At 41.0% G+C, this 12,125-nt stretch overlaps 2 protein-coding genes across 8 annotated transcripts in view; one reads left to right on the plus strand and one right to left on the minus strand.

The window, feature by feature from the left end:
• Positions 1–1,744: 1,744 nt before the first annotated feature.
• On the minus strand, positions 1,745–10,889 carry MBD4 (methyl-CpG binding domain 4, DNA glycosylase). 6 transcript variants are annotated; one of them, XM_045992296.1, is made up of 8 exons: positions 10,555–10,889; positions 8,754–8,984; positions 7,507–8,336; positions 5,037–5,111; positions 4,825–4,959; positions 4,095–4,244; positions 3,504–3,607; positions 1,748–2,573 (listed from the first exon to the last, which is right to left on the minus strand). In XM_045992296.1, exons 1-8 carry the CDS (start codon positions 10,710–10,712, stop codon positions 2,496–2,498), a joined length of 1,761 nt encoding a protein of 586 aa, XP_045848252.1. In that variant the 5' UTR covers positions 10,713–10,889; the 3' UTR covers positions 1,748–2,495. The 6 variants fall into 6 exon arrangements, with proteins under 6 accessions (XP_045848254.1, XP_045848252.1, XP_045848251.1 ...); XM_045992298.1 differs by lacking the exon at positions 4,095–4,244 and having other exon boundaries at positions 1,745–2,573; XM_045992295.1 differs by lacking the exon at positions 1,748–2,573 and having other exon boundaries at positions 2,580–3,607; positions 10,615–10,889.
• A 206-nt stretch (positions 10,890–11,095) lies between these two features.
• The window catches only part of IFT122 (intraflagellar transport 122), a 69,430-nt gene continuing 68,400 nt past the window's right edge, over positions 11,096–12,125 (plus strand). For both annotated transcript variants that reach the window (XM_045991914.1, XM_045991915.1), the window contains exon 1: positions 11,096–11,225. In XM_045991914.1, coding sequence (XP_045847870.1) covers positions 11,185–11,225 — 41 coding nt within the window. In that variant the 5' untranslated portion in view covers positions 11,096–11,184. The remainder of the gene's footprint in view (positions 11,226–12,125) is intronic.

Here is a 12,125-nt window from a genome sequence, read left to right on the forward strand (position 1 = left end):
GGAATGTTTTAGAGTTAGTGATGATGGTTGCAGAACATTGCAGAGTGTACTAAAAATCACTTAATTGTATACTTTAAAAATGATTAAATGATGAATTTTATATTATGTGAATTTTGTCTCAATATAAAGTTAAAAAAAAACAAACACTTGAGTGCTCACTCTGCATAAGGCACCATCTTCAATGAATTGCATTATCCTTGTGACCCTCTCAACCTGAGGTCGAGCCACATTAACATAGCACTTTCATAAGCCAGGCTCTGGTTAAGCAATGACATGCATTACCTCAATAATCATCATAACCGTGTGAGGTATTGTGAGTGGTGATAGCCTATCACTTTGAAAGAGATGAGGAAACAGGTACAGAGGGAAGGCGACCTCACCTGCAGCAGACGGGAAAAGCCAGATATGGCCATGGCTGGAGCTCTCTTGCTGTGTCTACACAGACCCATATTCTCCAGAGTATCTGACCATAGGCCCGGCCATCCAGCCACACCTGATGTCCTAGACTTGGTGAGCTTGCTTTAGCCTCCAACCCCAGCTGGGGCCCAGTGTTTCAAAGGCCCTTCTATACTCTTAGCTGCAGGGTTTGGGCATCTTGTCCCTACAGCTTACTCCTTTTGTTCTCTTCCATTATTTTGTGTGCCTTTCTCTCTCCCCGTGATCACATCTCTACAGAACTTTTTTTTTTTTTTTAAGATCTTATTTTAAATAAACTCTACACCCAACATGGGACTCCAGCTCACAACCCTAAGATCAAGAGTTACATGCTCTACTGACTGAGCCAACCAGGCACCCCTTTACAGAACCTCTTCTTTTTTTCAAGATTTTATTTATTTATTTGAGAGAGAGAGAGAGAACATGAGGGGAGGGATGGTCAAAGGGAGAAGGAGACTCCCTGCTGAGCAGGGAGCCCAATGCGGGACTCAATACTGGGACTCCAGGATCACAACGTGAGCCAAAGGCAGTCGCTTAATCAACTGAGCCACCCAGACGCCCTACAGAATGTTTTCATCTTTGTGTCTCTCTCCAGCACAAGGTTTGCATTTAGTAAATGCTATTTTGAGGATTGTTAAAAAAAGATGTGATGGGATGTTATAAAGTAGATGTCTGCCTTGTTGGGGGATATGGCCAGTTTTCCCGTTCTCTGGTCAAAATCCATCTCTCTCTCTAAAAATTGAAACTAGCTCACTAAAGTGGAAACAACCAACTTGTCTTACAGCACACTCTACCCGACAACAAAGGTAGTTTCCCAACAATTTATTTTTTATTTATTCAATCAATTTAATTTTGAAATCATTCCTTAAAATGAAAATTGGTAAATGAGAGTTAACAACTTGGGATTTTTTGTTATTGTTGTTTGACGAGTTCCTTCTAAGGTAAATGTTTCAGTATATGAACTACAACATTATAACACCTGTATTAAAAATGGCACAAGGAGGGGCGCCTGGGTGGCTCAGTGGGTTAGGCCGCTGCCTTGGGCTCAGGTCATGATCCCAGGGTCCTGGCATGTCGGGCTCTCTGCTCAGCGGGGAGCCTGCTTCCCTTCCTCTCTCTCTCTCTGCCTGCCTCTCTGCCTACTTGTGATCTCTGTCAAATAAATAAAATCTTAAAAAAAAAAAAAAATGGCACAAGGGGCACCTAGGTGGCTCAGTTAGTTATGTGTCTGCCTTTGGCTGAGGTCAAGGTCCTAGGGCCCTGGGGTCGAGCCCTGGTGTTGGACTCCCTGCTCGGCGGGGAGCCTGCTTCTCCCTCACCAATAAATGAATAAAATATTTAAATAAAAAGGTTACAAAACTTAAAAGTCCTGTCCCCCCATCTGGGAGATGAGAGATGGGTAAATGTTCGACCTTTCACAAGGGGGTCAAGGAAAAATGCAGGAGCCAGAAGCTGACACAAAGCTGCAGGCAGATATTCACAGGCTATCAAATGGATGCTAGGGCCAAATCTCTAATTCCTAAAAGCTAGCACAGAGTCGGCAAGTATACGTGGTAACAGAAGAACCTTACTGTTACTTTTTTTTTTTAGTAAAAATACGAATTAACTGCCTAACATACCCTGTAATGTATTTTCTTACATATTTGGCTGCAAACTCTATATCTTATGTAACAACTGTGTAATTCCATTTTTATAGAAAGAGAACAGACAATCCAAACTTTCCTTAAGCAACATGGACAGAAATCTGCTTTGTATTACTGAGAGTGTACGAAAGTTTTTTTTCAACTTCGAATCACATTTTATTATTGGAAAAGTCATTTACGTATTTAGGATTTTTGTCAAGTAACAATTTACTTTTAAAAATCTCAAAACATGTTCTAGTATGTTCAGTAGCAAAGTTCTACCAGTATTACACACATTAAGAAAACCTACACTGCATTTCTAGTTGGACTAATTAAAATCTATATACCTGTAAAGGCAGTTGGTTGTGCTTAATGGCGCTCTTAAGAATCAAGTGCAAAGTAATGTATAAAAAAATGAGTTTGAAAACTTCAAAGATTTTAAGACAGACTTAATTTTTCATGATTTTCCCAAAGCCAGTCATGATATTTATTTAACTTATGGTCTTCAGGGTGTACCTGGAAGAAATACAACACATTAGGAGACACAGGTCTTACATAAGTTTGTCAGAAATACATTTTTAAAATGGGCTTTTTAAAGGGATGGTAGGAGAACAATACATTATAACAGCATGCCTGAAAATTATAACCTTTAACCTAACTGGATTCATGAATGCTTAAAACTATACCTTACATTAAGGTAATCCTTCACAAAGTACTTTCCAATTTAGTACTGATCTTCACCATGACATACCATGTGGGGTAGTGATAATATGAGTCAAGTATTAATATACCATTTTCCAGAAGGAGGTTATAGACCCTGAGAGTTACATGGATTGCTCAAGTGACAGTAAATGGTAGAGCAGGGATGGACTTGGGCAGACCTACTGGCTAAACACTTTAAGGTGAGTCACAGACCAAGACGGCAGTGCATCGGGCCACCTGGCAACACCACCAGCTGCCAGGACGCCCCCTGGATATCTGTGGGCAGGGCATACTCAACTGACTGGGTAGCTGAGGTAGGGCCCAGTTACCACAAAAGTAGTCTGAGACCAGTAGGAGAAACCCAGCAAGCATTCCTTCCAAGCCCAAACCTGTCTGCTTTCTTTCAGTGGTTTATTTCTGAAGGCTAGTATGACTGTGACAGGAGAACATCAGGCTTAGAGACCACACGTGAATGAGAATGTGAGCACAAGGCCAGAAGTGACAAACTGCTGGAGGTCAGTCAGAGGCCACACCAAGGAATCTTTATGGAGCTGGGAGTATCTGTGGATCCTCTCCCTGCTGCCTATAGCCCCATGCCACCACTTGCCCCTCGAGCCTGGAACAAAACTGGTTTTGAGAGTGATAGCACATGTGCCCAAGAAACAGTTTTAGCTCTAAGGATGGACTTATTTTGCCCCAGAGACAAAATGTGCTGGAGATGTTACGGCTGGGAGTGGGTCTCACCTGCTTCCACTCATTGACACAAAAAATTCGGTAAGAGTCGTTGCCGTATTTGCCAATCCCATGAAGCTCAATTGGATACCTCCACTGCTTTGTCAGATATTCATCTGAAAATACAACACCCCACAGATCAGGTCAGCCTCAGAAAGACCCTTTCCCTAAGTACATAGTGATGCAGAGCCAGATGGTGAGAAAAGCAGAAAGGAACAGCAAAAAATCTCTCCTAACAACCCTAGTTCTGATGACTCTTTTTTCGGAATTCCCCCGGGACTCTGAACTTCTCACATGCCACTTATTAACCGTTCTTATTTTGTGCTGTGCTAACTATGCAGAGGCAAAGTCCTGCATAGAGGGTATTCTGCTTCACTGACTTCTTCCTCTAATTCTGCCCAGACGGCTTGCCCCAGTACTGGGCAAAGACTTATTGCTTGGGTGAGAGACTGCAGTTTGGGGCAAGCGGACTGTTTTTAAACGCCTTCAGGGCTTCAGCTGAATGACCTCAATTAATGTAGCATCCAAGGACATTAAAGTTTAAGGTGTGGCTCTTTTAAGTAGGCAGTTTATGTTCCTTCTTTTGGGTTTACAAGAAAGTACCTGAGAACTTGATAATGGTTTTTGCTCGAAGATCATAGAGACCAAGAGGTTTAAGAAGTTCTGACACATCTCTCCAGTCTGCGGTTCTTGCTACCTCAGCCGAAGGGTACTTCTCTAGAAACTCCCAGAGCACAGGGATTGCCATTTTGCCTGGAAGTAAAAGTAACTGTGATTACAAGCCTCCAGATGGGTTGTTTTTAAGTTCAGGTACTTCCTCATCAAGAAATCTCATATAGAATGTTTTTGTTTTGTTTTTTTAAACCCCCGATGAGAAGCTATTACCTGAGCTGGCAACCACCTTCAGAATCGAAAGTCAACACTATCAGCTATTGGGCTAACAGTCTCAATCATACTGATACCTAGACTTGCCTGATTATTAGTTTTCAAATAATCCAGTCATCAGATAACTAGTATAAAAATATACAGAATACAAAGTGCCAATGACATTAAAGAAAGCATTCAATGAAAAAGAAATGCTTTTACACATGACAGAGGGTGGAGGAATGTTAGGTAATTGATTTTCACTGCTGACCACAACTAGTTTGGAAGTAGAAAATAAATGACAATTTGTTCTGTAGTGCGAAAAAGGCTTTGGATGTCATCTAGGGCTGGAAGGGAAAGTCCTTGCCTGAGGTCACACAGACTCAAAGTTAAATTTGAACTCAGACCTCCTAATGAACCCAGTGCCCTTCCTCCTCATCACACTCTCTCCAAGATATAATCCACAAACCTGAGGTCCGGTTGAGAAATATGGTAGCAATGAGGAGCTTCCATGGATCGTGGAAAAGTGTCTCTTGGACGAGATTAAAAGGTGACCGGGGAGGGGTCCACTTCTTAAAGGCTTTGCGTCGAGGGGGACTAAGAGCTAAACAAACACACGGCATCAGAGCTGAACACCTGAAACAGATTTAAAATCTAATTTTCTGATTGGGAAAGGGATACCTTCTCTGTTATATTTGCTGGAAAAATACAGGCTTGTCTTCCTTTTTTCTATTTGTGTCCGTGGAATGGTATCTTCTGAAAAGGAAGAGTGAACATTGTTTATAGAAGCTATGGCTTAACCTAGAGAAATATTCAGGGGTGCAAATAACAACACACTACTATTATAAAGCATTTAGTACATACCAGGCACTATTCTAAGCACTTTACAAAAATTAACCAACTTAATCCCACAAATGACCTACAAGCTAGGTACTATTTATTTTCACCTCACAGATAGAAAATTGAGTAAAAATAAATTAAGTAACATGAACAGGGTCCCACAGCTAATGTCAGAGCTGAAATTCAAATCTAGGCAGTCTAGCTCCTGAGTAACTTTAACCACTGTGTTATACTAGTACTCTACGATTTATGTTCAGAGTTCACAGTACTGAAAAATTAGAAATAATATGGGATATTTTAAATTACAACATATTTGTACAATGTGGTCATTAAACATTTTGAGACTACATCATGAATATTTTCTCCCATGTCCTTAACTTTTTAAGTGAAAATGCAGTATTCTACATATGATCCCAATTTAATAAAGAAAAAAAATACAGAGACTAGAATGAAATAAACCAAAATGGTATAATGGTTGTTGCTAGTTTTTCTCTTCTCCCTTGATTTTTTTATATTTCCCAAAATTTCTGCAGTGAACAATTTTACACTTAAAAAACAGAAAAGGATAAAGATAAAACAAAACCTACTGAAAAACCCAAGATTGGGACCTTGGAATACTGGATCACTACCTACGGGGAAGCTCAGTTAACGTAACAAAGACTACCTGACCAGCATTACTGGGCTTCCCAAGTTTCTAAAATCATATTTAATACTCTTCATAGCCTTTCCCCCTCAATTTGAATGTCAGTTAATAATACCTTGCAGCTGTATAGTGTGAAGCCATCTTTTTCACTTCTCATTTTACTCTGCAGTACTCTTGATGTAAAAAACTGGACTGGTGAGTATTATTACCTCCATTTTACAGATAAATAAATGAAGGCTTAGAAATTAAACAACAATCCCAAAATGAGAGTGGGACTGACTGCAGATTGGGAGAGGTATCCAGCTCTCCAGATAATTACTACTGTTTTTTGCTATTCTACACTTCACACTTGATCTTAGTCAAAAGGCTCAGAAGCAGATAGGCAAAGCCTAGTAGAAAGTAAAATAAAGAGGACAAAGGAAACTACTCTTACTAGTTACATGATTTCTTCTGTGGGTTCCTATAAATAATTACTAACTAGCATCCTTTATTAGTAGGAGACTGAAGCTCAGTTTACTTGGCAATTTCCAACTAAGCCAATGGGAAAGTCTTTACAATTCCACCAGATACTTCTTAAACTCAGGGTACTTCATCTTGGGCTAAGAACTAGACTTCTTTATGTATAGGATGAATAGGATACTTCCGTTTTGGTCACAAAAGGATTTTAAAATATTTTATTTGTCCATTATACTAGCAACAAAGCTACATAAACCTCAAAGCTCTAAGAAGCTTAAAGTCTTCAAAGGGCAGACTTGAATTCTTAAGCAGTTCCTAGGTATATATGGTCATTTCCTATTAAAGGTAAAGGAATACCAGGCACAGCAAAGACATAAAATCATGAGTGGGACTGAGAACAGGAATCGTCTAAGCCCCTGCTCCACCAATTTGTCCAGGCTGTCTCCCAGCAGGACTTTAAGTAAAATTATTCTTCTCCTTTAAAGGAGTCATTCATTATACCATAATGGCATAATGAATAACTAATACAGAGCTGCTCAAAAGGCCTTCTTTTTATTTTTATTCACTGAGGTATTATAAAGGCAATACTGCTAAGCTCTGAACTCTGTATTAAGAGCATATTACAAATAATAAATGAACTATGTGATTACAGTTTTGAATTATTTAGAGCTCTAAAGCATTTTAGAGAAGCATTACATTATAACAAGATAAAAATGACTATGATCTGTACAAACTGAAATTGGAAGTCACACATCAGGAATAAATAACAGGACGGGTGCAAAAGAGTAGACATGGACTATTTTTGACCAGCTTATGCATTAAAAGGAGTCTTCCCCAAACCTTTTCACAAATGAAGCCTTTCATTTTCCCTAAAGTTGTAATATTACTGACTGGAAGGAAGATGGGAAGGGAAAGCACTGTTGAGGAAAGTCCCAGCTATTGCACCTAGAAGAGATGGTAGCAGCTGCAAATGACACAATTCTCTTTCGCTGGGGTTACCAAGGCAGAAGTCAGTCAATTCCTTCTATGCCATAGCCAAGCGTTTGAAGATCGGTTAAATAAGGTACTAGGATCAACAGGTACAATGTACCTGATATTTGGTCCTATTTCTTTGTTCTATGTCCATATCCTAACTGGGTACAGGCATGAAATATAGTGTCTGGAAGTATAAACTCATCATGTTTTTATTAGCAGCTTTAGTGCTCTGAATACCTTGACACATTTCCACGGAGTCTTTCTCGGTTTGTGAGCAGTTGTTGTCCATTTCAGGGCCACATTTTAAAATGTCAGTATGCAAATGTTCCTTCCTTTCCCCAACTTGTACTTTTGATTTTATTTCCTCAGATTCTAAAAAGGTTTCCTCACACTTCTTGCTCTGTTCTGCTTCTTCAGTTGAACATAATTTGTTTATGATGCCAGAAGTTATTTGTTCAGAACAAAAATTTGATACCAAACTCAGTGATTGTTCTTTTACAAGTTTCTTTTCTTTACTGGTTGCACTGAGGGTCTTGTTGCTTGTTCCAGCATCAGCAATGGAGAGTGTTTTATCAAGCTGACTTTCTTGCACAACAGGTTCACTTTCATCATCTGCCTTTTTATACTCAGATTTTCTTTTCTTATTACTTTGAGCAGAACCTGGAAGACCCTTCTGGCACCCTGTTTTAGTTCTCTTAATTTGAATTCCTTTCAAAATAGGCACCTTTTCTTTGGACCTTCTAACCTTTCTGGAGTCCACGTCGTTAACACCCTTATCTTTAAAGTTAGATAGTCCTTTGCTACTTTGCAATTCCAAACTACTGCTTGGTAGAGGAAAGACATCTTTTTTCCACCAGCTTCGTGTCCTGAGGTTCCGGTTTGAACTATTACTTTCACTTTGCATTTGGGATGTCAGAGGTGCTATGTTGCGGTTCTTATATCCCGACTTGATGCCTTTTTTGGAAAGTACGGTAAAATCGAAATCTTCCGGCGTAAGAGAAGTTTCTTCATTTTTGTGAAGATACTTAACAAGTGAACTTTTGGATCTGAACTTCAGTCCTTGTGGGCTAGAAAATGATATTAAAGAAAACTTATTGCTAGTCAATAAAAGTGACTTTTAAAAAGACCTGGACCACATTTCAGATTTTCAATTAATCATTTCCAATGTTACCATGGGTATCTGTCATTTAAATTTTTAAAAAAAGTAATAAAGTGGTACTTTTAAATAGTTTCCTATATGATAGTGTAAAATAATTTTACAATTACTTACAAATTTACAAATTTAAGGGCAACAATTTGCAGCAGAAGATATATGTACTTGTCCCCAGATCACTTGATATAACTAACTAGTGACACTCAAGGAATAAAATCTACAACAGTTTCTAGTAAAAACAGAAAAAAGCCAAGATTTCTATGATGTTTTCCTGATACCTGTCTAGATAAAATGATTCGGCTGTACTCTCTGTACCACCTTGCATGCTCACCTGATAAAATATACATCATATCTTCCTGCTGTTTTCCCTGATAACCTCTGTTTCACAACTCTTTCCCATCCGCATGGGACAGACTTATGGCATTCTGTCATTGTAGTATCACTAGTCTGAGCAGAAGCAATGGATTCTTGCAGCAGGGGAGTACACTCACTGCTGCTTTTTATCATCACTTGTTTCTCATTTTCTCCCATGCTTTCCAATCCCAGAGCACCATCTTCCTGGCTGAAAAATACAAAGTATAAGTAATCAGCTCATTTAAAATTTATTTTCCTCTGCTTATTCAATTTCAATCCATGACAGAGCAGGAACCCCATGGACTAAAATTTAGACTACAAGAGAGATTAAAATCAGTATGGACCAGTCTTATGCTATGTGAATATTTTCCTGTCGTCCAACATGGGTTACAAAGGGTTGGAAGTGTCTGCACAATGTAAAGTTTAAGCTATTCACTAGAAATTTTATGTTGTTAATTATTGAGTGGGGCTATTGAAAGTGTCTGGTTGACACTTGGCATAAATTTAAAAATATGAACCAGTATGTGAGCTCTTAAACTGGGATCAACAGAACTGCTTAAAAGAGTCAGTGAGACACCCTCCTTCTCCCCAAATAAGTGAGGTAAAAATTTTATATATATCTGCAGTTTTCTGGGGGAGAATGTCTATTGCTTTCTTCAGAGGTTGTAACCCTCCAAAAGGTAAATAATTTCTGATAAGAATTTTCAAATCTCTTTCATCCTCATGAGAATCTTGTGAAGTAGGTAGGACAAAGATTACTCTAATTTTATTGAGAAAATTAAGTGACAGGGAAAATTCAAGTTACATGCAAAACTTATACAGAACCTAGGTCCACTAAATCTTGGTCTATTACCTCTCCCCCTGTATTATTATCGAAAAACTTCAATAAAGTGTAGCCTAATCACTAAATCACTCATTTTAAAAGTCGGATGGGTCTATAGAGCTATCTAACCGAACTTCTTTAGGGAAACTAAGCAAGAGCTAGTATCTAGAATTAGAATCAAGCTCTTCTGGAGTAATTTGGGGTTAATAATTTTGCGGAGCTAAGTGGATCTTAAGAAATTATATGGTTCACATTTTAGGAATAAGGACACTGGAGCCTGGTAAAAATAGCACAAACTTTAAAGTCAACAGACTAGGTTCAAATCACAGCTCTGTCATTTACTCTCTCTCTCTCTATATATATATGTAAAATATATATGTATGTATATATATTTATTTCAGTATACATATGTATTTGTATATATGTATATTTCATATATATATATACTATATATATATATATAGTATACACATCTATATCCATCTCCAAGAGCAAGTTACCTAACCTCTCAAAGCCTCCTTTCTTCATCTGTAAAGAGGTAATACTTTTTCTAAGGTAGTTCTGGGGATTAAATTTTGGGGGAAAAAAGACAAATCATCTTAGTCCCTTATCCCACATACACAAGTACTGTACTGAATACATGCCCGTGGCTGCCTCTTTAACTTTTTATAGGACCCATTTTGGGGTCACCATTGGCGGCTTAGAGGACATCTCCTCCACGGTCTTCCTAAGATACTCCAGCCCAAGCTGACCTCTCCTTGCACCCCCTGCACAAAACCCCTCTGCTCCTTCCAGCTCCTTCGTCATTCCGGCTAACGAAGCAAGATGCACCCCAGGGCTGAACCCACTGGAAGACTTCCTGAGCTAAACACAGCCACTGCTCCGAGTACCTAACCCTGTGGGTCTCGAGAGCTGTCGATCCTAGGTTAGAAAGGCCAATCCGTCTTCTACCCACCCCAGCCCCGCTCCCATTACAGATGGTGAAAATGAGTTGCGAAAATGGACTCTAACTTGCCGGAGGTCACAGTGCCGGTCTGCGGCTGCGCGCTCACTGGACGTAACCGAGGGGGCAGCTCCGCAGTCTCCCAGGCTCGGACTCTCCATCCCAGCCATGCCCTTAAGGTGGGCTTCAACAGCAGCAACCGGCCGAGAGTGTGCGACGCTCTAGGAGCGGAGCAGAATCAGCTGCGAAAACTTCTTCAGCTCAGAGCGCTGGGCTGAATCCGAGAGCCGAAGGCGGTAAAAGCCTGTCAGACTCCACAGCAGCTTTCCGGCCGCCCACTGGGCCACAGCCGCCATTTCCACGGCTCAGCCAATCAAATCCTTCACCGAGGAAGACGTACCGCCCTCCGCCCATTCCGACCAGTCGCAAGCGCCCTAGTTGCGCAGACTCCTAGGCTCCGTCCCATCTTCTGCTCCGGTCCTAGCCCTGCCTTTTAGGCCTGCGCACTCGGAATTCTGCCGCGCGCACGAGGCTCACTGCGCATGTGTGTTGCCAGGGGTAGCGCAGGTAACCAAAGTGGCAGGCAGAGCGGGGCAGGTTGCAGAGGCGGGAGGAGGGGCCTGAGGCGTGAGGGAAGCCGCGATGAGGGCCGTGTTGACGTGGAGAGATAAAGCCGAGCAGTGGTGAGGAGTGGGACAGTCCGGGAGGAGCGGGAGGCCGAGCCTTGGCGGGGATGGCGGGAACCATGGCGGGAACCCCCGTGGTTGCCAGGGGCAACGGGCCTGCGGCGGGGGCTGAGGGCACTGAACCCCGGGTCTGAGCAACTGCAGGGTCGCCCTCCCACCCTTTTGCGGATGGAGAAACTGAGGCCTGGAGAGGAAGCCAAGGGGTGTACCACGCGTGAGGGAGTGTCCTACCGAGGTGGTTTTACACAGAAACAGCCTGGGCCTGTCAGAATCTGTTCTGGCTTCATCTTACTACCCATGACAATGTCTCTCAGAGAGGTCACAGTTTTTGCCACATGTGCAAAAGGTTGGCGTTTTTCTCTGAATTGTCTCACTGATTTTCACCCAAATATGATTTTACACTCTATGATTCTGCAAGGAAACTTTATTGCTCCATATTTGAAAGTCAGTATCACTTGCCGTGAGATAAATGAGAAACTCAAAAGCTGGGAGAAACAAAACGGTGTTAATAAGTTGTAGCTAGATACTGTTGCTAGGAACACTTTACGCCTCTGGTCTACTGTCCTGGAGAACTGGAAGTTTAGCAAGTGTGGTCTGAGAGGTGCTTGAGGCGAATAGCTCAGAGCAAGACTTGCTCCTATGGTTAATTAGAAGGTTGGAAAGAGAATCAAGAGAATGACTTTCTCATCTTATGAGTCGATGTTAATGTCCTATTCCCTTTTTATCAGCTAAATCCGTCATACAATGAAACATTTTGGGAAATGCTGACTTATTGGATAGTTCCCCTCAGCCTGACCTTAATCTTCCTAGCTGACCTTTTCACCTTCATGGTGCAGCCTGTTTTGGCCACTGGAACAGGGCCTTTAACATCCCCTCTCTTGAAGGTGTGCAGAAGGC

Source organism: Meles meles, chromosome 20 (genome assembly GCF_922984935.1).
Source record: "Meles meles chromosome 20, mMelMel3.1 paternal haplotype, whole genome shotgun sequence".
Classification (NCBI taxonomy): domain Eukaryota; kingdom Metazoa; phylum Chordata; class Mammalia; order Carnivora; family Mustelidae; genus Meles; species Meles meles.